Source organism: Diabrotica virgifera, chromosome 4, assembly GCF_917563875.1.
Source record: "Diabrotica virgifera virgifera chromosome 4, PGI_DIABVI_V3a".
Classification (NCBI taxonomy): domain Eukaryota; kingdom Metazoa; phylum Arthropoda; class Insecta; order Coleoptera; family Chrysomelidae; genus Diabrotica; species Diabrotica virgifera.
In genome coordinates this window covers 170,665,262-170,691,769 of record NC_065446.1, presented here as the reverse complement: position 1 = coordinate 170,691,769, position 26,508 = coordinate 170,665,262, and the positions used below count along the sequence as shown (strand labels likewise).

Here is a 26,508-nt window from a genome sequence, read left to right as displayed (position 1 = left end):
CCTCATGTTTTCTCAACATTCTGTTTTTTTAGTCATTCGCTTATGTTGGACCGTTAAAAAGTTAGGTACTTTAACAATTAGCCATGTTTTTTATCAAAACGGTATGTTTTTAAATAAGCATGGCAAAGTTTATGGTGTTATTTTACATGAAAAAATAATGACGGTTTGCTTTATAAACCAATATCCGCAAATGCTTAATTTCTAAGATAGAGGGTGTTGAAATTTTTCTTATAAACTGACGATTTATTTATTGCTTTAAAACCGGCTGAGATATGCAAATGAAATTTGGTCGGTTTTAAGACGTAGTTATTATACAACTTTTGACAAACAAGTTAGAATTTAATATTCACCATTGGCGCGCATACGGGTAATATGAGCTGTCATGTTACCCGTATGCGCGCCAATGGTGAATATTAAATTCTTATTTGTATGTCAAAAAATGTGCAATATCCACGTCTTAAAACCCACCAAATTTCATTTGCATATCTCAACCGGTTTTAAAGCAATAAATAAATCATCAGTTTGTAAGAAAAATTTCAACATCTCCTATCTCAGGAACGAAGCAATTGCGGACATACCGTTTATAAAGCAAACTGTCATTATTTTTTCATGCAGAACTACCCTTTAAAGGTTACCATACTTATTTGAAAAGACCCCGTATTGATGAAAAACATGGCTAGTTGTTAAATTATCTAACTTTTTTATGGTCCAATGTACGCGAAAGAATAAAAAAACAAAATGTTTAGAAAACATGAGGTTATAGTTAGATTTCATTTTCAGTATTTTGTAAATGCTAGAATATTCCACAGGGTGATGCGAAGTTTAAGAAAAAAACACAGTTTCATTGGTACACCTCGTATACAATGAAAATTTACGTGTTTAGCAACAATATTATTAAAACAGTATTGTTAAAGAATAAGGCTATAACATATTAAAAAATTACTTAAATCGGACAACAGGTTTAGGAATTGCGAGACATCAAAAATTACCCATTTTTAAGGTGTCCGGTTAATTTTGCACCCGAGTGTATTTTTGAAAAGATTAAACGCAGAATAAAAGACTACGTTATTACTGAGAGCCGAAGGTCACTGAAAACTTCTACAATGTTTATTTTAATAAGTTACAGGGGTGAAAAATTAAGAGAAAATTTAGTGTGATTTTTAATTTCAAATATCTCATTCAAAAGAAACTTTTTATTCATCCTAAGGGACTTATTCTTTCGGGAATTTCGCACTTTGTCATACAACGCACTCAATCTATCAGAATGTGCTGACAAGACAGTGAAAATTTTAGATATTTAACACCGCTTCAGGAAGATTTTGAGTTGTTTATTAAACAATATTGATAGTGTATTTGATAAATAATTGATTTAAGATGTGAGATTACTAAAAAGATATTTATTGTTTATTATTTTTGAAAGATACCAAGGAGAGAATACACCAGGATATATTCTGTGATCCAATTGATTTTCTTGTTAAATATGTTATCTAAGCGTTCTATAGTAACAATGTATTATAAAAAATCACTTTGTCACTTTTCCTCTTTTCTCGATTAAATGTTAGTTATTATTTCATACTATAAAAATTATTATAATCACTCAGTGCTTTAAAGTGGCATTTTTAAGGCTCCCATGGAGTGCTAAAAATTGCATTTTAGCACGTTTTTGGAAAATTTATTTAATTTAATTTAGTAAGTTTCATAAAAAATATTAATTTATTTAAGTAATTGTAAATCAAGCTTGAAAACAAATTTTCAAATAAATATAATTTGAATTATAAATAAGGACTATACAGCATTTTTTTTGCAGAAAAAATTGTATTTGTTACAAAGTTTTACTAGATATACAGTGATGAGCGCGCTAATAACCGGCAAAATAAAGCAAAAGATGAAAAACATAATACGTTGAGCAACAAAAAGAAATGAAACTAGTGGAAGTTGAAATTATCGTTATAAACGTATAAATTAACATTACATTACATAATTTCCCTCCTTCAGACGTATCAGTAGTGGGAGCACGCAAAATAGTATTCCATTCTAGTGACGTCATGTTGCCTAGCAACCGTCGATTTTCGCATTATAAAATTCGTTTTGTGACGTCAGCAAAATAGAATTCTATTTGGTGTGCTCCCACTACAGAGGAGTATGACAACTGTCACTGTGACAGTAGAATTTTATAAAATACTCCTGTTGCAGACGTTTAAAAGTGGGAAACTATGTAATATAATATTAATTATTTATATGTTTATAACGATAATTTCCACCTCCACTAGTTTCATCTCTTTTTGTTTCGCAATGTATTATGTTTTCCATCTTTTCCGTTATTTTGCCGGTTATTAGTGCGCTCATCACTGTACACAGTAATTTAATAATAATGGAAAACATAATACATTGCTAAACAAAAAGAGATGAAACTAGTGGAGGTGAAAATTATCGTTATAAACCTATACGATCTGAGCTTCGCTAGTGTCGCTAACTAGCGGATTACTAATGCAACTTTCGCTGAAAATTTTTAAATTTATTATTTAATTTTTATCGCGTAATATTTACAACGCAAAAAAGTAATTAAATTGTAAACAATTTAAGATTTGTTAAATCATTTTGACGTTCTATTGATGAAATATTAATTTCTTACTTCGCATACTTTCACAATTATCGTGTAGATGGCGCTTAGAATAATTTATAATTACATTTTACGAAATATAAAAAAACTGAAATTCATTATTTAAAACGTAAGTATATTTAAGGTAAAAATATACACCACAGCTTTGACCAATTAATATTTTTTTCAACGTTTTAAATTTAATCACTATGACATTTATGTCAAATTTCCAGAAAAAGTTCACTGACTTGTCACTACTGGCGCTCACGAACTTTTAAATATCCCCTCTACAGGCGCGCGACTTTTCCGCAACACGACTCTAGCTTATTGGCAGAGTCTACGAGAAGTGTACGGTAAATTGAAGCTGTAATTACAAAGAAACAAATATGTATGTCTTTGTACTCACTTTATCACGCTTAACGAATTACAGGATCTGGATTTCAATGCTTTTTTTATAATTCTCGTATCAAAGTTACGCGTGAAGTTAGTCGTATTGATGACAGTTGGGGAAACATCCGTGAGCCCCCCTCTACGTACGACCTCACAGCGTATACGCTCTGAGCTTCGCTGGTGTCGCTCCAAGCGGATTAGTAATGCAGCTTTCACAGGTAATTTTTAATTGTTATCGCTTAATATTTACAACGCAAAAAAGTAATTAAATTGTAATCGATTTTTTTAAGATTTGGCTAATCGTTTTGACGTTTTATTGATGAAATATTAATTTCTTACTTCGGATACTTTCACCATTATCGTGTAGATGGCGCTAAAATTAATAGATTAATTTATAATTACAGTAACTTCAAAGGAAATGGATAAATTGAAATTTTCATAGGAATTAAGCCAGAAACAACATCCAGAATATTCAGTTTTAACTACTCGAATAGCGTAAATTGAAAACGGGAAAGTTCCAGACTGTCTAAATTCTAAATTAAGTGTTTTTCCTAAGACTTAAGCACATACGAATCCTTTAACAGTAGTAATCCGGTTTGAATTTAGACGTAAATGATGAGCGTGATTCGTTTGTTTTTATAAATCCGTTACTCTAAACGAATTTCATTTAAATTTGGAACATATTTAACAAAAAATCATTAAATGTATTGGTAGGGGAGCCTAAGCGAGGATTTTTGGGGAGAAACCTTGTACTCTGTAAATGTACCTCTACCATAATAAATATAATGGCTCTTAATGCAGAAGAGTTCGTTAAGGGGGTCCGAAAAAAACTTTAGAAAAACTCGAAATCGTCAGATTGAGACAAGGTAAGTACATGCAAAACAGTGTAAGGAAATGGGCAAGTCACAAAGTTTCACAAAAAATCGAATATTTCGCGAAATGAACATCAGATCGAAAGACTAAAAAATACTTGTTCAAATATTTTACAAAAATATATCGAATGATACCAAACGCGACCCACACGGAGAGGGTTGCGGAGTAAATTTTAAATTTTAAATACGAACCCCACGATATTTTGCGAAATGAATATCAGATCGAAAAACTGAAAAATAGACGTATTTAATATTTTTGAAAAATCTATCTAATGACACCAAACACGATCCAACACGGAGGTGGAGTGGAAGGTTACTTTAAAATCTTAAATAGGAGCCTCCATTTTTTATTTAAGATTTGGATTTCTTATGTAAAAATAAGTAAAATTTGAGACACTTTTTCGAATTATGGATAGATAATGTGCCAGTTTCTCGTACAATGGATAGATAGGGCCCTATAATAGGAAAAATCGATTGTTGGAAATGGAAAAATAAATTAAATAAAAAAGGAAAGTCCCCCACTTTATGGAAAAATTAAATTATTTTTTTTGGTTTTAGTACGAGTATGGTATAACTAGACCCAAACTCAGACATCCAAAGTGAAAGTTATCCTCCAACACCAAATTGTTCTATATGGTCAACATAATGTTCAGAAAAAAGTCACATCATTTTGAGCGTCGGGTTTTAGGGGGGGGGGGGAGAGGGGGAAGAAATCGGTAAATTCTAATTCTTAAGTTTCCTTCAATATTTCTAAAACAATGCGGCTTGCATGAACAACCTTTCTTACAAAAATGTTCTACATTAAATTTGAAATAAAAAAGGTCCTACACATAATCCTTCTAAAATGAACGGTTCCAAAGTTACGGAAGTCGTATAGTATAATTGGTTCAAAAAAAGGTCTAACCCAAACATCTAAAGTAAAAGTTTTCCTCCAACACCAAATTGTTCTTTATGGTCCACATATTGCTCATTAAAAAGTTACACCGTTTTGAGCGTACTTTGGGGGGGGGGGATATGGGGAGAAGTCAAGTTTTTTACGTTTTTCGTCAATATTTCTACAACTATGCTTTAGCGTAAACAATGTTCTATACCAAAATATTCTACATAAAATTTAAAACAAAAAACATTAAATACATAATTAATTGATGGATTCGACCATTATTTGATGGAAGTTCATTTTATCTCACAATAAAACACACAATGTTTTCTATACTTCCGCAAAATTTATTATTTACAACTATGTGACTACAGCTGTTTCGGCAGAGTGCCTTTTCGACACTTTTCGGCAGAGTTTCGGCTGGGGTGCCGAAACAGCTGTAGTCACATAGTTGTAAATAATAAATTTTGTGGAAATATAGAAAACAAAATTTTTCAGTGTTTTATTTTGAAATACATAATTGTTATAAAATCTACGGTTCCAGAGTTACGGAGGGTGAAAAGTGGAGGTTTTCGATACTATTTATATTTTTTGGGCAAATTATAATATTATTACTAATGAAAGAAATTTTCTTTAACGGGATTGTGTTTTGTAGATAAAATGTGCTATTTCAGTGGCCGATGCTGTGTTAGTGATAAACCCTTGAAGAAACGTCAACCTCACCACCCAAAATCATCATGAATTGTCCAAAAAATATAAAAAGTATCGAAAACCTCCACTTTCCACCCTCCGTAACTCTGGAACCGTTGATTTTACAACAATTATGTATTGGACCCTTTTTGTTTTAAGTTTTATGTAGAATATTTTTTATACAACATTGTTTACTATAAAGCATAGTTTTAGAAATATTAACGAAAAACGTAAAAAAACCTACTAATTTACCGACTTCTCCCCATCTCCCCCCAAACCGGACGCTTAAAATGGTGTAACTTTTTACTGAACAATATGTGGACCATATAGAACAATTTCGTGTTGGAGGAAAACTTTTACTTTGGATGTCTGTAGAGCCATCCCAAGTAACTGGAGTAGAGCCATCGAACTAACGCATTATTAAATGTCAAACTTGCTTTTTTTTTGGTATAATAAATTTATTTATTTATTATAACACAAAATTTTAATTTGTTTAAATAAAATTTTTTTAAATAATTTTACAGCTTTCAAATGAGAATATTTATGTTTTTAACTTTAAAAGGTAAACTTGTAGTAAGTCTATCTAAAAAAAGCCTACAACTGGAAAAAAATATGTTGTTTTCTGTTCTTATAAATAAATTAAGCTATTATAACAAAACAAACGCAAGTTTGACATTTAATAATGCGTTGGTTCGATGGCTCTACTCGAGTCATTAGGGAACAAAAAAAGAATGAAGGAAATTGCTCCATGGGAAGCCGAGAAAATGCAGTTTTTTAACGTATATCGATTTTGAACTTTGAGGGTTACATTTTCTCCAACCTAATTTTTGATTGGAATTTTGCTATTTTTGGCAATTTTCACACGTATTATCGATAGTTTTTATTATAATAATATATGTTATGGGTATTTTAAAGATACGAAAACTGGTGTGGAGAAAGAGGACAAAAATAAAAAGGTGATTGTTTAACATTATGATCCTATTGTTTATATCTTTACCGTTAATTTCGGTCAAATTTGACCGGTTATATCTCAGGAACCACTCATCGTAATTAAACATTTTTTCTTTTAAAAGAAGTGTCCTGCCGCTGTTTTTCGAATACCTTTTTCATAATTTAATTTAGTTTAATATTTCCCGAGATATTCTATTTCTTCTTAAGCCAAAAAATTGTTTATAATTTTAAAATATTCCTGAGGCCGCTTAAATATTCTAATTTCAATTCTGTAAAGTACATTAGGTAGGTATGGTGTCTTTTTATGAAAAAATAATAGTTATTCTTATGCGTCATAATTATTGTGGTTATTACAGCGACCGTAAATTTTTAATTAATAATTCAATTGTTGCTAAACTGTTCATTCAATTTCCGTCAGTTTCTAAAATTATAATCTATATGAAAAGGGCTTTTACATTACCAAGTTATTTAATTATTTATTAACAATTATTTATCTAAAATTTTAGTTGAAAATTAAAGATTTTGTTGAAAAAACCCGCTTTTTCCGGGGAAAGTTTTCGTCGAAGTGAATAGGGAAAAACCCGCCTCTATGCAGAATTTAATTGTGGTGAATTTTTATTTGGGTGTTTTTGGTGTAAAGTTAAAATCTTTGGAGTTATAGAGCAAAAATTGAAAAAAACACGATTTTCGGGCGCCATTTTGTTTATAAAAAAAGTAGCACACTATATGCGGACTTTGCATACCTATATTATTAATACATACAATAATAAGACTCGATTCCAGCAATAAAATTGCTGGTAAATAACTTTTCCTTGTATTTTGCTAATTAGCCCAGAGTAATTGTCAATACATTCGTCACTGTCTGTTTCATACCATAATACCTGAAGACGTGCTTATTCTCGTTTGTAGTTCAGTTTAGCTTTTAGCATTTTAAGCAGACAAATAAAAAATATGTTAAAATCTGTAATAAGTATTATTCACTTACCTATACTTACTTATTTATAGGGGTAAAACAAAATAAAGACAATTCTGCAGAAAGTACAAAATCCGACTTACGGGGTGTGACCACTTTCAACACAAATGTATGTACTTGCTGAAACTAAACAGACGACTAAAAACTATGTGTCATCGCATAGATGAATATACAATAGAGAGCTATCTATTCGCTGTGGCCACTACATGTAAAATTTCCTTATGTTTTAGGCGCTTCATCATTGTTGGGGTGTACCACACCCCATCTGTCGGATGCCGGGTTAAGGTCGCTACGGAAATAATTATTTTTCAAAATTTCATATACCTAAGTTTTACAATATCGCACCTCCGCTTAGAGAGTGTCATAAGTGAAAAAAGCAAAGTTTCAGCAAAATTACTATTTTATTCAGTTACAATGGTTTTTGACGCTCCATAAAATAGCGTATTAAGCAAATATATTATTAAAAATATTATAATTTTTCTTCAGTTGAGACACTATGCAAATAAAATAACTAAAAATTTACGTAATATTATTTATCAAAAGTGACATATCCAGTACATAATATAATATCATTATTAATTGATGGATTCGACCGTTACTTGATGGAAGTTTATTTTATCTAACAATAAAACACTGAAAACGTTTGTTTTCTATACTTCCACAAAATTTATTACAACTATCTGACTACACCTGTTTCGGCAGAGTGCCTTTCTCAAGTTATATAGTTTACAATGTGTTTGCCTTTTTAAGTCTTTAACTGAAGAGGTTGAGGAGTGGGGAGCTGTTTGTCTCGAGTTGGTCATTCAGAAGTATATCTGTATTTTTCAGTTTATTAATTTCCATAGATTCTAAAAAATATAGCTTAAGGCCTTTATTTTGAATATGCAGAATTTGAAACTCTTCATTAAAAGAATGATTATGATCTAGAAGGTGAAGTGCGTATGTAGAAATTTCTGTTTTTCTATTGTTGAAAGCCCTTTTGTGTTCTGCTATCCGTTTGTCAAAAGTTCTGCCAGTTTGACCGATGTACGTTTTCGGACAGTCACCACAAGTTAGTTTGTACACACCACTCTGTAGTTGTTTTCTCTTTCGGCTTTTATTGTTCTTAATATATTTGCTTAAGTTGTTGTTAGTTCTGAAAGCTGGTGTTATTCCTTTCTTTTATATGTATCTGACTATTTTTGTTGTTATCTTGCCAGTATATATGTAAGAGAGCAGAAGGTATGGTTTGTTCAACAGTAAATGGTTTGAGTTCAATTAGTGCGGTCGTAAACATTATTAAATTTATCTGACCTGCCCATTGTTAAGACCCACCCGGAGCGATAAGCCACCGAGGTAGACAGAGTTGGTCTTTTGCAATTAACACTGACTAGACAGTACTCCCTTAATAAAGCCTAAAATAAATTTTACCTGAAACCGGGCCTTTTATACTATTATCGGTTAATCCGGGCTGTTTATAGTGGTAACTAATTGAACTTAACCTTTTACTGTTTAACATACCATACTGGGTTCTTTCTGTGGTGGTGGATACACTAATTTCAGGGCTTTCTTATGGAGTTTGTGGTTTAAAATTTTGTTAACTGTTTGTTCGTTATAGCCGTTGTTTACTGCTATTTGTTTAATGATGTTTAGTTCTATCTCGAAGTTATTTCTTGTCATGGGAATTTCTGTCAGTCTATGTATCATGCTATGGTAGGCTGCTAATTTGTGTTGTGTAGGATGGGATGATAAATTGTGTATAGTTGTGTCAGTATGGGTAGGTTTATGATATACGGAGAACTCATGTTTGTTGTGTTGTCTGGTAATCGTTACATCTAGAAAGTTGATGGAGTTATTCTGTTCTGTTTCTATTGTAAACTCAATATTACTGTGAAGTGAATTAATGTATGATAGAAATTGGTCAAGTTGTCTGTTAGTTCCTGTAAAGCATACTAGTATATCATCCACGTATCTCCACCAATATAAGAACTGTTTAAATACGGGATGTTTAGAAATTGTTGTTTCAAGTTGGTTCATAAATATATCTGATAGCAATGGGCTTAGAGGATTACCCATAATAAGTCCTGCACTGTTGTTTGTGTATATTTGATTATTGAATTCAAAATAGTCTTGGTTTATGCAAATTTCAAGAAGGTGTAAAATTTCAGATGCAATGATCGGATTTGTACTATTATGGTCTAAAAGATTTTTAACTAAAACAAAAGTTTCTGTAGGAGGAACACTAGGAAAAAATTTTTTTCGTCAAATGAAATTAGTCTGGAGTTGTTGGGTAGTTGAAAATGTTGTATTTTGTTAACTAGTTCTAGTGTATTTTTTACGGTGAATTTAGGTGAAAATTCCACATTTGTAATTTTGAACCAATCAAAATACGTTATTTTGACAGATCACCATGGCAACGGAGGTATTTTATCGGAAATTTTTTGCTCGTGGGGTACCCAACAGCGAATTATAGTGGAAATTTTTGGACGTTTACAATAACAGAACATTTTTGACAGACTGGTTTTTATTTGTTTACATAATTTAGTTTTGATTCATTTTCTATCACTTGCAGTTACTCAAAACTTATGTAAAATTGAAGAATATACTATTTTCTATCTTGAAAGGGTATTCCCATGCAACTACAGTGAGTAGAAATTACGAATTTGAAAGCCTAAATAATTGCTGACAAAGCTATGGCGCGCTATTAATCTGTTCATGCAGCTTTGGATTTTCAAATGCAAATTTGGTGTGGAATTTTCTTACCGAATACCACGCGAAGTCAAATTAATATCCGGAAATTTTTTTTGATCATGAATATTTTTAGAAAATTTCCCTCGTCTGCGACTCGGGAAATTTTCAAAATATTCATGATCTCAAAAAAATTTCCGGAAATAATTTGACCTCTAGTGGTATTACTAGTGAAAATTCCACACCTGTAATTTTGAACCAATCAAAATACGTTATTTTGACAGATCACCATGGCAACGGAGGTATTTTATCGGAAATTTTTTGCTCGTGGGGTACCCAACAGCGAATTATAGTGGAAATTTTTTGACGTTTACAATAACAGAACATTTTTGACAGACTGGTTTTTATTTGTTTACATAATTTAGTTTTGATTCATTTTAGTTACAAAGCTAAGATGTTTTCTATATTCTTCGGACACCTCCTCTCTTCTTAATGGCGAAAATGCAGGACTTTGAATGTTTTCAATTAAGTTTCTATGTCTAATAAAATATTCAGTGTGTCTACTTGAGTTGGAAACATATGGGAAACTTTTTTATTATTAATTTTACGAAAAAAAAGTTATTCTTTATAAAAAGTTCTGCATGCCCCAAAACCTAAGATTCAATCATCAGATATCAAATTTTCTGAATATTATACGAGGTATGTCAAAAAATATGAATTTCGGTCAAGGGTAAAGTACTTTTATTTCTGTCAATATCGAAAATTCTTATGATAAAAAGTTGTTTGGAATTAAAATCTAAGATCAAATATGCAATTACATGCTTCTTATTGAAAAAAAAAATTTCTCAAATTTAAGGATACCCAACATTGTTTTTAATTATTACAAATATGATAACTCGTTTATTATTCATTTTACGAAAAAAAAGTTATTCTTCGTAAAAAGCTTTGCATGGTCTAAAATCTAAGACACAACCATGATATATCAACTTTTATTAATTTTATACGAGGTGTGTCAAAAAATATGAAATTCGCTCAATATTATAGCACCTTTATATTTCACAGTATTTCAATTAGAAGGATGTAATTGCATATTGACACATAGTTTTTAGTTCTAAACAACTTTTTTAATAACTGTTTTCAATATTGTGAAAAATAAAGGTACTTTACTCTTGAGTGAAATTCATATTTTTTGACATAACTCGTATAAAATTAATAAAATGTGATATCTGTTGGTTGCATCTTCGGCCTTATGACCTACAGAGCTTTTTATAAAGAATACCTTTTTTTCGTAAAAGTAATAATAAAAGAGTTATCGTATGTGTAATGAATCAAAACGAAGTTAGTATCAATAAATTTGAGAAAAATTTGGAAAATATTCTTTTCCAATTAGAAGCATGTAATTGCATATTTGAGCTTAGTTTTTATTTCCAAACAACTTTTCAGAATAAGCATTTTCGATATTGAGAGAAATAAAGGTACTTTACTCTTGAACGAAGTTCATATTTTTTGACATACCTCGTATAATATTCAGAAAATTTGATATCTGATGATTGAATCTAAGGTTTTGGGGCATGCAGAACTTTTTATAAAGAATAACTTTTTTTCGTAAAATTAATAATAAAAAAAGTTTCCCATATGTTTCCAACTCAAGTAGACACGCTGTATATAATATTTAGACACTAATTTATTTACCTTTTTCCCATTCAGTACTTTCAATTTTGCGTAGTTTAGTTTTAAAAACGCCAAAAAATAATTTTCTATCACTTGTAGTTACTCAAAACTTATGTAAAATTGAAGAATATACTATTTTCTATCTTGAAATGGTATTCCCATGCAACTACAATGAGTAGGAATTACGAATTTGAAAGCCTAAATAATTGCTGACAAAGCTATGGTGCGCTATTAATCTGTTCATGCAGCTTTGGATTTTCAAATGCAAATTTGGTGTGGAATTTTCTTACCGAATACCACGCGAAGTCAAATTAATATCCGGAAATTTTTTTTTGATCATGAATATTTTTAGAAAATTTCCCTCGTTTGCGACTCGGGAAATTTTCAAAATATTCATGATCTCAAAAAAATTTCCGGAAATAATTTGACCTCTAGTGGTATTACTAGTGAAAATTTAGTGTATTCTGTAATGATATCTGACAGTTTTTTTGAAAGAATATATGACGGACCTGTATAAAAAGAAACTACAGGCCTTATTGGGTGGTCAGGTTTGTGTAGTTTAATAAAAGAGTATAATTTAGGAGGTTGTGGATTCATAATATTAAGATATTTCTGTTCTGTTGGATTTAGTATTGATTTTGAATTTTCAATGGCTAGTTTAATTTGTTTTCGATATTTTTCTGTGGGGTCTTTGTTTAGTGTTATACTGTTTTGGTTAGTTAAAAATTCTATTGTTTTGTTATTATAGTCTGTTTTGTCGATAGCAATAGTAGTGTTACCTTTGTATGCTTTTGTAAATATTATGTCATGTTTTATTGATTTATTTTTAATTGAAACGGATATTTGGTTTTCTTTGTGACAGGAATTATTAGTTTCACTACATACATCGGTAATATATTTTGCAATGATGCTTTTTTCTATGTTCTTGGCAGTTTTATTTAACGCTACTTCATTGTAAAATCTATTACCGATGTATGTAGTGAAACTAATAATTCCTGCCACAAAGAAAACCAAGTAGCCGTTTCAATTAAAAATAAATCAATAAAACATGACATAATATTTACAAATTTTTATATTCCATACTATTGCAATAAAATATTAAAACAAATAAAGGAAAACTTGTTGAGTACTGCTGATTAATACAACAGAGCAATAAAATGTTAGTCATAAAGATAGTGTAAAATATATCGCCGTTTATCATAAATACCATCCGTATTCATTTCAGATACTTCCATCTCGCAAACAAAAACACGTAAAAATAAACATTTGGCGGTGAGTCACGCGTCCCAAGGCCCAAGAAAACTGTACGCCGATGACAAACCTTCCCAAGCGAGACCTGCGAACGCATGAACTGATAGTAGGATGCGCAGAATGGTCTACGCAGTCCGCCGACTCAGGCGGGACGGGTGACCTGTGCAGTTATTTTTATAGCGCACCGCATATTGAACACAAGCCAACCCGACCGTCGGCTGTCGCCGTAACGAATAGAGACGGGCAAAATCAGTGCGGACGTGTAACCGTTACTTTTGATACCGGTTCTCAGTGGTACTGAGTACAAATACTGATTACAAAATACTGATGTATCTGATCCTGTACTGAATTGAGTAGGTAACTAAAAAACTGTAGTTCTGTACTTGTAACTAGTAACGTTTTAAAAATATCTTACACGTCCCTAGTAGTCGTAGCGGTATGACTTTCGAAAACATCGAATTTGATCATAAGCGGGTGCATAAAAAGATATCTTACACTGAGTATTTTATTTCTACATACCTTTATAATAACCAGCATAAGTTATACACTGCATTGATTGTGATTACAAAAACGGTTCGCATGTTTTAAATGGGATTTTTGCTGATTATGTATTTTCCTAAAATATTAAATAACACAAAAAATACAATTCACAACCATCATTTAATTTTTAACGATAAACAAAAGACTAATATGATGACAAGTTTGAAATTGATCGACTTTGTCGGTAACAGTGTCATTAACAGATATTTTTAAATACCATGAATCATTTTCCAATGATTGTGTGGATTTAAGAAATACATACTAAACAATGTTTTTACCTGTATAAAGGAGATTATAATTAAGACACATTATGGTACTCCTTATTTTTCAAATAATATGCTCTTGTAAACAAATAACTTTGATTTATTGGCTAAACCTACATTAGATACGTCACAAGAGATTAAAAATAATTAACATGTAATAAATTCACTGTTTTAATCATACATATTATATTCCCTATTATTGCAATAAAATATTAAAACGAATAAACGAAAACTTGTTGAGCAGTGCTGATTGATACAATAGAGCAATAAAATGTTTTTCATAAAGATAGTGTAAAATATATCGCCGCTTATCTGGTCCGCTGGTAATAAAGTTATCAGCATTTAATTGCAAAGCGGTATCTTAGCTGGAAAATACTTGTAAATACCATCCGTATTCATTTCAGATACTTCCATCTCGCAAACAAAAACACGTAAAAATTAACATCTGGCGGTGAGTCACCCATCCCAAGCACAAGAAAACTGTACGCTGACGACAAACCTCCCCAGGCGAGACCTGCGAACGCATGAACTGATAGTAGCATGCGCAGAACGGTCTACGCAGTCCGCCGACGCAGGTTGTGTCTGGCTTATTAACAATTTGCGCCGGGGTTAAAGCCGGGTCCAGACACATGTAATGTAATGCGTAACGTAACGTGTAATGAAACGCGAATTCTGTGTTTGGACGGCGCTATGAACATTACATATTACATGTACCATTCGCGCTGGACCCATCGGAAGTCGGTTTTTCCGTGAACACAAAGGCGCTCGCAGCGCTCGTTTGAACGGCGCTTCGTGAAAGTTGTACCGTTTTGGACGTTTATTATGTGGAGTAACGAACATTTGCTTGAACTTATTAGTTTATACCAAGAAACCCCGGTATTTTTGGATCCAAAAAAATTTTTTAAGAAGAAATATCTAATTCTGGTGTATGTATTTTAATAAAAAAATATGCACCCACATAAAATGCTTCATATCTACATATCGCATGAATTTAATGTTTATTATTGGATTCATGCACAGAAAACGTATTTTTTTTTAATAAAATAAGTTACACTGCTGTATCATTGACATAAAAAGACTTAAAACCATATAAATATATATGTATGTATGTATGTATGTATGTATGTATGTATGTATGTATGTATGTATGTATGTATGTATGTATGTATGTATGTATGTATGTATGTATGTATGTATGTATGTATGTATGTATGTATGTACTTATAATGTACATATACGTCCGTATTGTTGTACGGAGTGGAGGCACGGACACTTACAGACACCACTATTAAAATACTTGAAGCATTTGAGATGTGGCTTTGCAGAAGAATGTGAGAAGACCATGGACAGCAAGAATCACCAACAAGGAAGTTCTAGGAAAAATGAAGAAGGAACCGGAGATTGTGTTTACAAACAAACGCATAACGGGACACGTTATGAGAAATAAGCACCGCTACTCCCTGCTGCAGTCCATATTGCAAGGTAAAGTCAAAGGTAAGCGAAGACCCGGTAGAAGGAGAATATCATAGCTGCGGAATTTGAGAACATGGTTAAAGAAAACCTGAATGGAACTATTTCGAGCGGCAGCGAGCTAGATTATGATTGCCAATATGATTTCCAACATCCGAAACGGATAGGAACCAGAAGAAAAATATGAATCTCATGTTGTCAAAAATCTTAACATTAGTGCCAGTCTGTACAGTAAGGGAAAACCCTTACTGTATAATATAATATGTATCGAAAAAAATGTATATAATTTTAAGTAATTTAGGTTGTTACAAAAGATATTGTTTCTACATACAAAAACAAAACGAAAGTTGATTGCCGAAGTTTGTTTGTGTAACCTCGCAGAGACTCACGTATAGCTTACTTCCAAAGTTCGAGTTGGAAGAAGAGATAAATAGCCCACAGAGGGATTGAATTGAGCATTATAGTATTGTCATTATTCATAGTAAGATTAAGATCGTTACTATGCTAGCGAGCCGTCCTGCGAGAAGGGTGTCCTGAATGACTACCCCGCGAAACAACATCTTAGTAACCTTATGTTGATGGATGTTGTAAATCATAAATGAAGTTATAAGTTAGAGTCAGTGTTTCAACTCGATCTACTAACCCTGCAACGTATCATGGCAATCAACCAACTTAACAAGTCTATCTTGCGGTGAAATTGCATATTTCGTGACAGTACAGTGTCTTAATATTTTGCATGAAATCTATGTTAATAAAAAATATTTAAAATCAATAGGCGACATCCGGGTAAAATTTTAATATTGGCCATTAATTTGCTAAGATTTTAGTTCCACAAATAAACTAGATATTTTCTGATACAAATCAGTTTCCTACCATCGACGCACTGAACGATATTTCCGGTCTTCAGTTAGTAAATACATACAAATAAAAGCAATCCAAATACATACAAATACAAGTTAACTACCTGCTGTCACGACCTCCCTATTCGTCTGTTCGTAGCAACTGAATGGAAACAAAGATTTGTTAAATGTTTCGTGTGGACGTTCGTGTGACGTCCACACTAGTGATGCTAAATTACACGTAATCTTAGATTACACGTTACACGTGTCTGGACCCGGCTTAAGAGCCGTAGACGTAAATATAAACAGAATTTCTATTTCAATTCAAGCTACCACAAGTATTCCTAATAGGAGAAGCAACGAAGCACTAAAAGGCCCAAAACCTAGGAATTTTGTACAGTAAGATGAATCGTCATGCAACTTTTTGCATTCGATTCGAGAGAGTGTCAGGCAATTTTGTGAACTAAACTGATATCTGGCAAAAAATTTTCTGCATAAGAAAATGCATTTTTAAAGTGCATCTAGAAGAGATGGAAAATGAAAAATATAGAACTCAGAAAATATTGACGGAAATGAGTTCAATTTTTATGCATAGAGGTTTTGGAGGTCACTAAACACGAATTTCATGACGGCGATGGTCTCCGAGGTACCTGGTGCCCAGGGTAGAACTCGCCGCCTGGGACAATCGAATGATTCGCGGGACGATCAAATAATTCGCGAAATACAGATTGGATCGAAAACCTGAAAAATACGTTTCAATATTTTTCAAACATCTATCGAATAACACTAAACACGACCACGAACACGAACACTTCACCCCCTGGAAGAGGGGTGGGGATAACTTTAAAATCTTAAGAGGCTACAGTAGTGGTCAACAGGTAGCAACAAACGCGTTCCAAGATTGCAGCTCTAATTTTGAATATTTTGTCGAGATATTTGGCACACATATTCGTAATATAATAAAGCATGGCCGTACAGAGTTCAATTCCAGAAATATGTTAGTACGTGGAAATTACTCTATAACTAAATAAAATATTGAAAAAAGGAGCCTGTACCGCCATTAAGAAGAAAAAAAAAACTTTCTTCAAATAAACTTTTTTATCCCATGCCTAGATTTTGTGTAATCTTGGAACTACTAAATTTTTTTATTTCTAACAAGAAATCGAACATATTATAACTAAATAACTAATTAGGCAACATAGAGAAATTATCACTCTCATTTTGACAAACCTGCGTCAGATTCTCTCTAATTTGTTCTGTCATCTTTATCGATATCTGTTCAGTGCAGTAGTGTGTTAATCTAAGAATTCGTTTGTGTTGTTTCATAGGAAAGTAGTGTTTATTGATAGTTAATTTATTATATATTTGTTGTGGTTGTATAAGTTGTTGGCCTCTTTGAAAGAATAGATTGTTGTTAATTGTTAGTTTTAGTTATATGTAGGTGGATAAGTATATTTTACGTAAAAATATTTCGAATTCTAATGCGAGTATATAAAGTTTTAGGAGGATTTTTTATTCTAAAAATATTATCAATAGTTTAACAAAATGGAAAAAGTAAATCAAACGAAACATAAAGTGAAACCTTCCAAGAAAAAGTCCATTAAAAACCGTGCAAGAATTATGCGAAAATCGAAATTTGTTTCGTTTCACAACAAAAAATGAATATTTATTATTGTTATATTATTAGATATTTCATGCAAATATCTTTCTAAATACCTATCTTAACATAAAATGTTCACCCATTTTGGTTTATTTTTATAAATATCTATTTATTAATAATAAAATCCTTTTCTATTACTTCCATTTAGCGCGACTATGATATTTTCAAAATATTAATCTTAGATAATGTCAAAGATTACCACTGTTGCCAAAGTTTATGATACTATCTCCCGAAGTTATATTTTGTTGCTACCTGTTGATCGCTACTGTTTACTGTTAAATAGGAGCTCCCATTTTTTATTGCAGATTTGTATTCCTTACGTAAAATAAATAAATTTTATTCGAAACATTTTTTCGACTAATGGATAGATGGCTCTATAATCGGGATAACACTATTTATTAGCGGTATCTAGGAATAATTTTTAAACATGTTTCGAATAAATATTGTGTTATTTTTATGTAAGGAATCCAAATCTGCAATAAAAATGGGGGCCCCTATTTTAAGATTTTAAAATTACCCCCTACCCCACCCCTAGGGGGTGGAGTGGGGGTCGTGTTTAGTGTCATTCGATAGACTTTTGAAAAATATTGAACACGTATTTCTTGGTTTTTTATTTTGAAGTGTATTTCTGGAGGTATTAGACCGTTTCTATAATTTACTTATGGTGTCACGATCAATCTTTTTTCCGATTATAGAGCCAGCTATCCACAAATCGAAAAAATGTCTCGAATAAAAGTTGCTTACTTTTACGTAAGGAATCTATATCTGCAATAGCAAATGGTGGTTTCTATTTAAGATTTTATCCCAAGATTTTCCACCCCAAAGAGTGGAGTGGGGGTGTCGTGTTTGATGTCATTGTATAGATTTTTGAAAAATATTGAACACGTATTTTTCAAAAATGTATAAAGGTTTTACCAAAAAAACTATTCCACCTGTTGTCATTCTGGTGGTATGGGAATGATATTTATTGTCCTTTTCTGTACTACTTCAACTCACTTAACGTTTTTTTCAGTTTTCCGATCCAATTTTCATTTGCCGAATTATTCGATCGATCCGCGAATCATTCGATCGTCCCAGGCGACGAGTTCCACCCTGGGCGCCAAGTACCTCAGAGACCATCGCCGTCATGAAATTCGTGTTCAGTGACCTCCAAAACCCCCAATTATAATTATTGAACTCATTTCCTTCAATATTTCCTGAGTTCTAAATTTTTCATTTTTCATCTCTTCGAGATGCACATTGAAAATGCATTTTCTCATGTACAAATTTTTTTGCCGGAGATCAATTTAGTTCACAAAATTGCCTGACACACTCTCGAATCGAATGCAAAAAGTTGCATGACGATTCATCTCACGGCACAAAATTGCTAGGTTTAATGCTTCGTTGCCTCGCCTATAATGAGAAACCTAAACGCCGAATCATGTATAGTAGTGGATGATGCATGGTGGAGTTCAATTAAAAAAAATAATAAAATTGTCTACTTTCAGTAAAATAATATATTCCAAAAGTTTATCAATAATTTTTACTAAGAGATATTTAATATCTTTTATTAAATACAAGATTACTTACCAATACTAGTATCATAAGCATGTAGATATTCCGAGGTCATAAACTGTAATACTAATGATGATTTTCCTACGGCAGGTCCTCCTAACATAAGTACTTTGTAAGGTGTTGGTCCGGGAGCACTGGTACTAGATTCTCGAGAAGATGCTAAACTACAAGAAGCAGAAGTCCTGGCAGAGCCCGCTGCTGATACAGCCGTTGGAAGTTGTTCCGTACTAAAACAAAAGTAATTGTTACACTTTTTATTTAAAGTATCAAATCAAATAAAAGTAATATTGGCTCTAGGATAAAAACTGTTTTACTTAAAATCTAAAATATTAGTTAGCAATGTTGCCAAGCGTACTCAATACGAATACTCGTTTTCATAAACGCTACTACTCATAAATATACACTCCCGCTGCCCGCTACCAGTGGCGGTTCTTGACCAAAAAAACTGGGGGGCGAGGGAACACAACCGGCGAATAAACAAGATAACGTGCCTTTTTAACGAAGATTATAGTCCAAAAGTGCTGTAAAAACTGGGGGGCACCTGCCCTCTGCCCCGGGCTAGAACCGCCACTGCCCGCTACTATTTATAAATACACACATCGGAAAAGTCTAAGAATATTTTTTAACATATTAAAAATAAATTCACGTGATCGTTTAATTTCAATTGAAGTTGTACAGTTGCTCCTCCTGTAGATTTTTGTCAGCAAAACATAACGGCAAACGTGATATAGTCGATTCGCTAAACTCAGACACAACTGGCTAGTGATTTTAGTAAGTAATTTTGCCAATTTGGCAAAATTGACAACAAAATAGTTACTAAATAGTTAATAATTACTGCATAGTTAGCAATTTTGCCAATTTTGGCAAAATTGGCCAAAAACAAAAAAATTACTCACTAAAATCAATAGCCAGTTGTGTATGAGTTTAGCGAACCGACTGTAAAGAATATTTGACAAAGCTCGTTACAAGAGAGGAAAAGACTTTTATAAAAAGAGATATTATACTGCAGTAAATATTCTGCTAGTTTCTATGTTCAGGCGAAGCAATAAAACACTAAAATCGGCCTTACCTACCTCCGAAAGAAAAAAACGACAGGACGGATCTTAATAATTCTTTTTCCATTCGATTTGTAAATGCGTCAGGAAACTTTGTGACCATATAGCCATGAGATAATATTGAAAAACTGCATTTTTCCATACAGAAAATGCATTCTTAAAGTGGATGTCAAACAGACAATAAAAAAAAAAGAATGTGTGTACTTTGTACGCACGTAAGAAGTTATACTTCTATTATATGATTTCAACGAAATTAATATATGTACTTTAAACAGTTTATTTATATTTTATTTAAATATTAAACTAATTTTAATACTTACTACTTTCCAAACATTTTTGTTAAAACAATACCAAAAATTAAAAAAATAAAAGAATAAAACACACACAAACATATTGAAAAATGCACCAAAGAAATGATTTTCTGAAACAACTTATATTAACCAACATATTCGCAATTATAAAATGTAAAAAAAAAATAAAAAAATAAAAACTTGCATTGGGACTCGAACCCGCGTGCTTGGACTTGAAATCCACTTACACACACCCGTCACCCGACTTGACCACTTACACGTACTTGTCATGTGGGAAGGTAGGCTAACTGAACGTTTTACTTTTTGACAGTTCTGAATTTAATCAAATTAGTTTGATTTGTGTGTATGTGTGTGTGTGTGTGTGTGTGTGTGTGTGTGTGTGTGTGTGTGTGTGTGTGTGTGTGTGTGTGTGTGTGTGTGTGTGTGTGTGTGTGTGTGTGTGTGTGTGTGTGTGTTCACAAAGGAAATTAAAATGTTAAAATAGAACAAAACATAGACTAAGAAAACAATAGGTATATTATATGAAGAGTGGTAGAAATTTTGTTGATAATCAAATTATGTAAATCAAAACATTACCTACTAGTAGGTATGTACATGCATTTTCCAAATAGGTAAGTACCTATAATCCGTCCGCTATAACTTTTCCCGTGCGGTACGATTCATTTTCAATCAAATTAAGTCAAAACATAAATTGAAACGAACGTCGATGTGTATATACATTTTATATACTATATACTGTATACTATATACTACACACATCTGCGTACGTTTTACTTTCTGTTTTGACTTAATTTGATTGAAAATGAATCGTACCACATAGGAAAAGTTATAGCGGACGGACTATATGCAATTGTTTATTACAATACTGAAACATTTACGATTAAGTACGTACCTGTTGCTTTTGAAAACTATTTAAAAAGTTACTACAATTATGAACTTCCTTTTCTCTGTGTCCTCACAATAATAAAAACTAATATACAATATTTGTTTATCATAACCTCCATATTGAAAAATTATTATTGTCATGTCATTTGAACACCCAATCAGAGCAAAAGTATAATACGTCTGCGCCGGAGAACAAGATTTTTGATGAATTCGTGCATATTAAATTTCACTCCCATCGCGCCTAAAGAAGTATAACTTCAAAAATTCAGAACTCGTCAATTATTGGCGGAAATAAGCTCAATTTTGTTACTCGGGGGTTTCAACCTTAAGTGGTCCCTTCGTATTGATTTGTTAAGGAAGAAACTATCTTCAGTTTGCTATGCTATAAGATCTGTTTCGAATGAACTCAATTTAGCATCTTCCAAAATAACATATTTTTCTTTGTTCGAGTCGCATCTTCGTCATGGTCTTCCTTTTTGGGGTTCTGGTACAGCTATCCAATTCGATTTTATTTTAAAATTACAAAAAAGGGCAATAAGATATCCGTTTGGCATCAGAAGAACAACATATTGCAGAAGTTACTTTAAAGATCAAGGAATTTTAACCCTGCCATCTTTCTATATTTTAGAAACTGTTTGCTTAATTCGTAAACATCTACATAATAATGTCTTTCCACAAAGACCTAATCATGACTACTTCACGAGAAATTCTACGTTTGACGTCTATTTACCGACCCCGTCCTCTGAGTTAGTAAAGAAATCTATATTATATTCCGCAAAAAAAATTTACAACCATCTCCGTCTACAACTTAAATCTGCAGCATCCTTCACCAAATTCCGTAAAATGACAAAATCCTACCTATCTGAAAGACCTTCAGTAGAAGATTTTCTTAATCAATAAGTAAGAAATTACAGTATACCCTTTGCCAAGTATCCAGATTTAGCCATACGGCTCACACTCCCTCTAAGGGGAAAATTGACTCATCCCAGATACCTACGGTATCAAAAGGATTGAGCTCTGGTGGAACTCTTTCCGTGTTATCGAGCCCTAGGTGACTTGGTATGCAGGTGTATCTCCCAAAAAATTTTGTACACATCTGGCCATTGCGAGTAGTACAGCTTTCTGCATGGTCTTGTAAAGATGTTCATTAAGACCCAGCTTTTGTATGCTTTCGAGGAGGTTCTTCGGAACGACTCCAGTGGTAGACATAGTAATAGGTATCGTCTGGGTACTTTGCATTCTCCATTGTCTTCGTATTTGAATTTCCAGATCTCTGTATTTGGCGATCTTGTCAGTAAATTTACTACGTAGATTATTGTTGTTAGGCATCGCCACATAAATTAGTGTTGTTTGCCTTGTTAATTTATTAACTAGTACAAGATATGGTCTATTATGTGCCACTGTTTGGTCTATGAGCACAGTGCGGTCCCAGTATAGCTTGTAGTTGCCATCCTCAAGCATACTCTCTGGGACGTATTGATAATAATATGGAAGATGGTCCGTTTGAAGAAGTCCTAGCTTGATAGCTATCTCATGATGAAGGATTTTCCCACTGTGCTATATGAAAAGATACTAAATGTCAAAGATATCAAATGAAACTCTGTGACGTAGAGATTGCTCAGAAGATCGTTTTCGATATTAAATACGTTTTAGCGAGCACATAAACCCCAAGTAAAGTTTGACTAATTATTTATCAAAATTATCGAAAACTCCAGGAGACGAGCTGATGTTTATTCATCGTCAGCTACCCCAAAAAACCCCGAGTAACGATTTTTGACTAATTTTTTAATGAATTTGCCGAAAACTCAAGAAGACGAAGTAAATAGTAGGTAACCTGGGCACCAGGTACTCCGGCAATCACTTCCGATGTCGTATTCGTCGTCAGTGACCCCAAAAACCCCTAAGTAATAATTTTTGACTCATTTTTTAATGAGTTTGCCGAAAACTCCAGAAGTCGAGGTAAACAGTAGGTACCCTGGGCACCAGGTACAATATTTAACCAATCAAATCAAAATTTTATGCATATTAAAGTTTACAATGTTTTTATAGTTATAATTTTTGAAAATAAGGAGTAGTATAGAGCCCTAAAAATAATCAACGTTGTTGAGCATGATATAAAATATCAAGTACAGGGTGAGATGATCCTAATCCCAATTATGCAAATCGATGCAAGCCAAAATCATTCTTTTAGGATAAATAAATTGTTTATACAGTCGGAAAAATGAAAGAATACCCATGAACGATCACATCAATCACTTGTTTTGTATTTGATATCTTTTTCTATAACAAACGTTTGTTATTTATAGAAAAAGACAGCAAATACCAAATAAGTTATTGATGTGATCGTTCATGGGTTTTCTTTCATTTTACCGACTGTATATAACTCCAACAAGGGTGGTTTTAATGGTTGAAATATTATTATATTATATCCAAAAACATAAAACAATCATTATTTAACTAATAAACACCAAATGTTGGCCATATTAAAGCTTAAAATATTATTTTATAATTTTTTACAATTAGGGGTCGTTTTCACCCTTAAAAAACCAATAGCGTACAACGGCTCAATATAGAAAATAAACTAGAGGGTGAAATGAGGCTAATCCCAAATTTTTGTACAAATAGATGCTGGACGAAAAAATTGCGAGGTTTTGCCATTATTTCAGCTTTATATCCTGGCCTAATAAAGGAATTATTAACCCTTAAACGCCCAAGGGTGGGTAAAAAATGTCCACCTAATGCGTATTCCCTTGTAACACATTTATTACGTGTTTATTTTTTTTTTAATTATTTATTGTTAAAAAGACAGCCCAATATCGAATGTTAATTTGGTTCTACCCATATTTTTGAAAATAAAAGCAGAATCTTGAGTTAAATATGGATGGGCATAAAAAGTACACCCTTGGCAAAACTTGTTACTAAAGGTTTCTATATAATTTCTCGTTGGTAGGAAAATAATCCATATAATTATCGATGTATAATTACATAATCTACATAATTATCCCCCAATGAGGAGGCTGAAAGAAAGAATATGGAGAAAATCGACAAATCTGAATTACTGGTATGTTAATTTTGATGTACATTGTAATTTTGTTGTAAGGTTTGTAAATTGTTTATATTAATATTTTAGAAGATGACGTGTTTATTAAGCATAAGATTCTTAAGTTTAATCCATTTTCAACAACTCTCAATAAATATATTAGCTATTTTGGAGGTGGATATTTTTTACCCACCCTTGGGCGTACATGAAACCTAAAAGAGGTTGGGCGTTTAAGGGTTAAGGCCGTTGGTATATAATTCGCAAATATTTTACGGCTATTCCTACGTTTTCTCTCTTTAAACAGCAAATTACGTGTAGTAAAATTCACACTGGTGTGGATATGTAAACATTACTAGAATGTCATTCTACTTGACTATGTCATCATTAATTTTAAAGAGATGGCTTTTGAATGTTCTTGGATAACTGTTATTTGTATAATTGCAAATTAATTAATTGAGTTAATCAATGTTATATTCTTTTTACTAACTATGTATTCAGTGATTGTAATAATTTATATGTACAACAAAAACTAATACTCAATCAAGAAAAGAGGAAAAGAGTTAAAGTGATTTTTTAATAATATATTGTTACTATGGAACGCTTACAATTTTGAACATCTTTAACAAAAAATGCTTGGATCACAGAATATATCCTGATGTATTCTCTGCTTGGATCTTCCATAAATAATAATAAACAATAAATAACTTTTTATGAAGTTCACGTCTTAAATCAATTATTTATCAAATACACTTTTAATATCAACAACTTTAATCAGCAACTCAAAATATTCCCTATTAGTGTAGGAAACAAAGGTTGAACCTTGCAAAATGGACACAAGTCCGGTTTTATTTTTTTTCTGGTATATCAAGAGGTGCTTATTATAAGACTAACTTTTTCTGAAAAAATTTCGCCCCGGAACCTCCCTTTTCACCCCTATAAAGGGGGTAATTTGTGGTTTTTGCGGAACGTGGCCCTTCCTGTAACTTTTACAAAAAATTTCTTTTATAGAAATATAAAGAGGACTATATTTTCTACGATTTATTTCTGACACCATCTCTCTATCATCCACCGTTTAGCGGGGGTGACGCCCTAAAATTGACAAGTTTTTAAAAAAGATGTTTTTAAAAAAAATATATTTTTCCCTAACTGTAACGGAAATTAAGAAGAAATCCTGCGGCTATTATTCACAAATAATTGACTGATTTTTTGGTATAGGTTTCACTTAAGGGTAATTGCCCGTTTTTAATTACAGGGTGTTACATTTTAAAAAACCTCTTTTTATACCATCTGAACCGTTTATGCTAGAGTAAAAAGACTTTCAGCGATTACCCATGTACTGGTGCTATTTACAAATTTGTATAATACACCCCCATTTTTTTTCCCGGAACCACCCCAAAAAAAAGAAGAATTAATAAATAAATTGATTTTCTTGGAATCCTTCACACACAATGCCCTTTATTAATATGCTTCATATATCATTTTGTGCACGTTATTATTACCCATGCATGGACATCAAAAGCAATTTCCTAGTGCAACCCCTGTAGCAAAAAAAAAATAAATAAAATGGGGGGTTCACAGTTCGAATTCATCAGTCTAATAGTGCGGACATAAATTCGTGTGCTGGTATTTTTACTTTTTGCTGAGATAAGTATATTACCTGCTAATTATATTTTAATTGAAATACCTAGTATTTCAACTATTGTTTCCTATTTATATTTAAGAGTTTGGTTTTGATTTTACGATTTATATATTTTATTTACAAATATTATTTAAAAACATTTCTAATATTTTATAAACCATGGGGGAAAATACGGGCGGGAAACCGCCCGATTTAAATTTAAATAATTGTCCGAACAATACTGAAAAAGAAAATATTGATTCTAGTTATAATAATATTATTGATTTAGAAAATCGTTATAGACCAGGCGATAAAGGTCCTTATTTTGTTTT

General features: G+C 32.2%; 1 protein-coding gene across 1 annotated transcript in view; it reads right to left on the bottom strand.

Moving 5' to 3' along the window:
• Positions 1-26,508, bottom strand: part of LOC126883227 (GTP-binding protein Rit2) — a 673,969-nt gene that overhangs the window by 392,506 nt on the left and 254,955 nt on the right. The window contains exon 3 of the mRNA XM_050648506.1: positions 19,283-19,494. Coding sequence (XP_050504463.1) covers positions 19,283-19,494 — 212 coding nt within the window. The remainder of the gene's footprint in view (positions 1-19,282; positions 19,495-26,508) is intronic.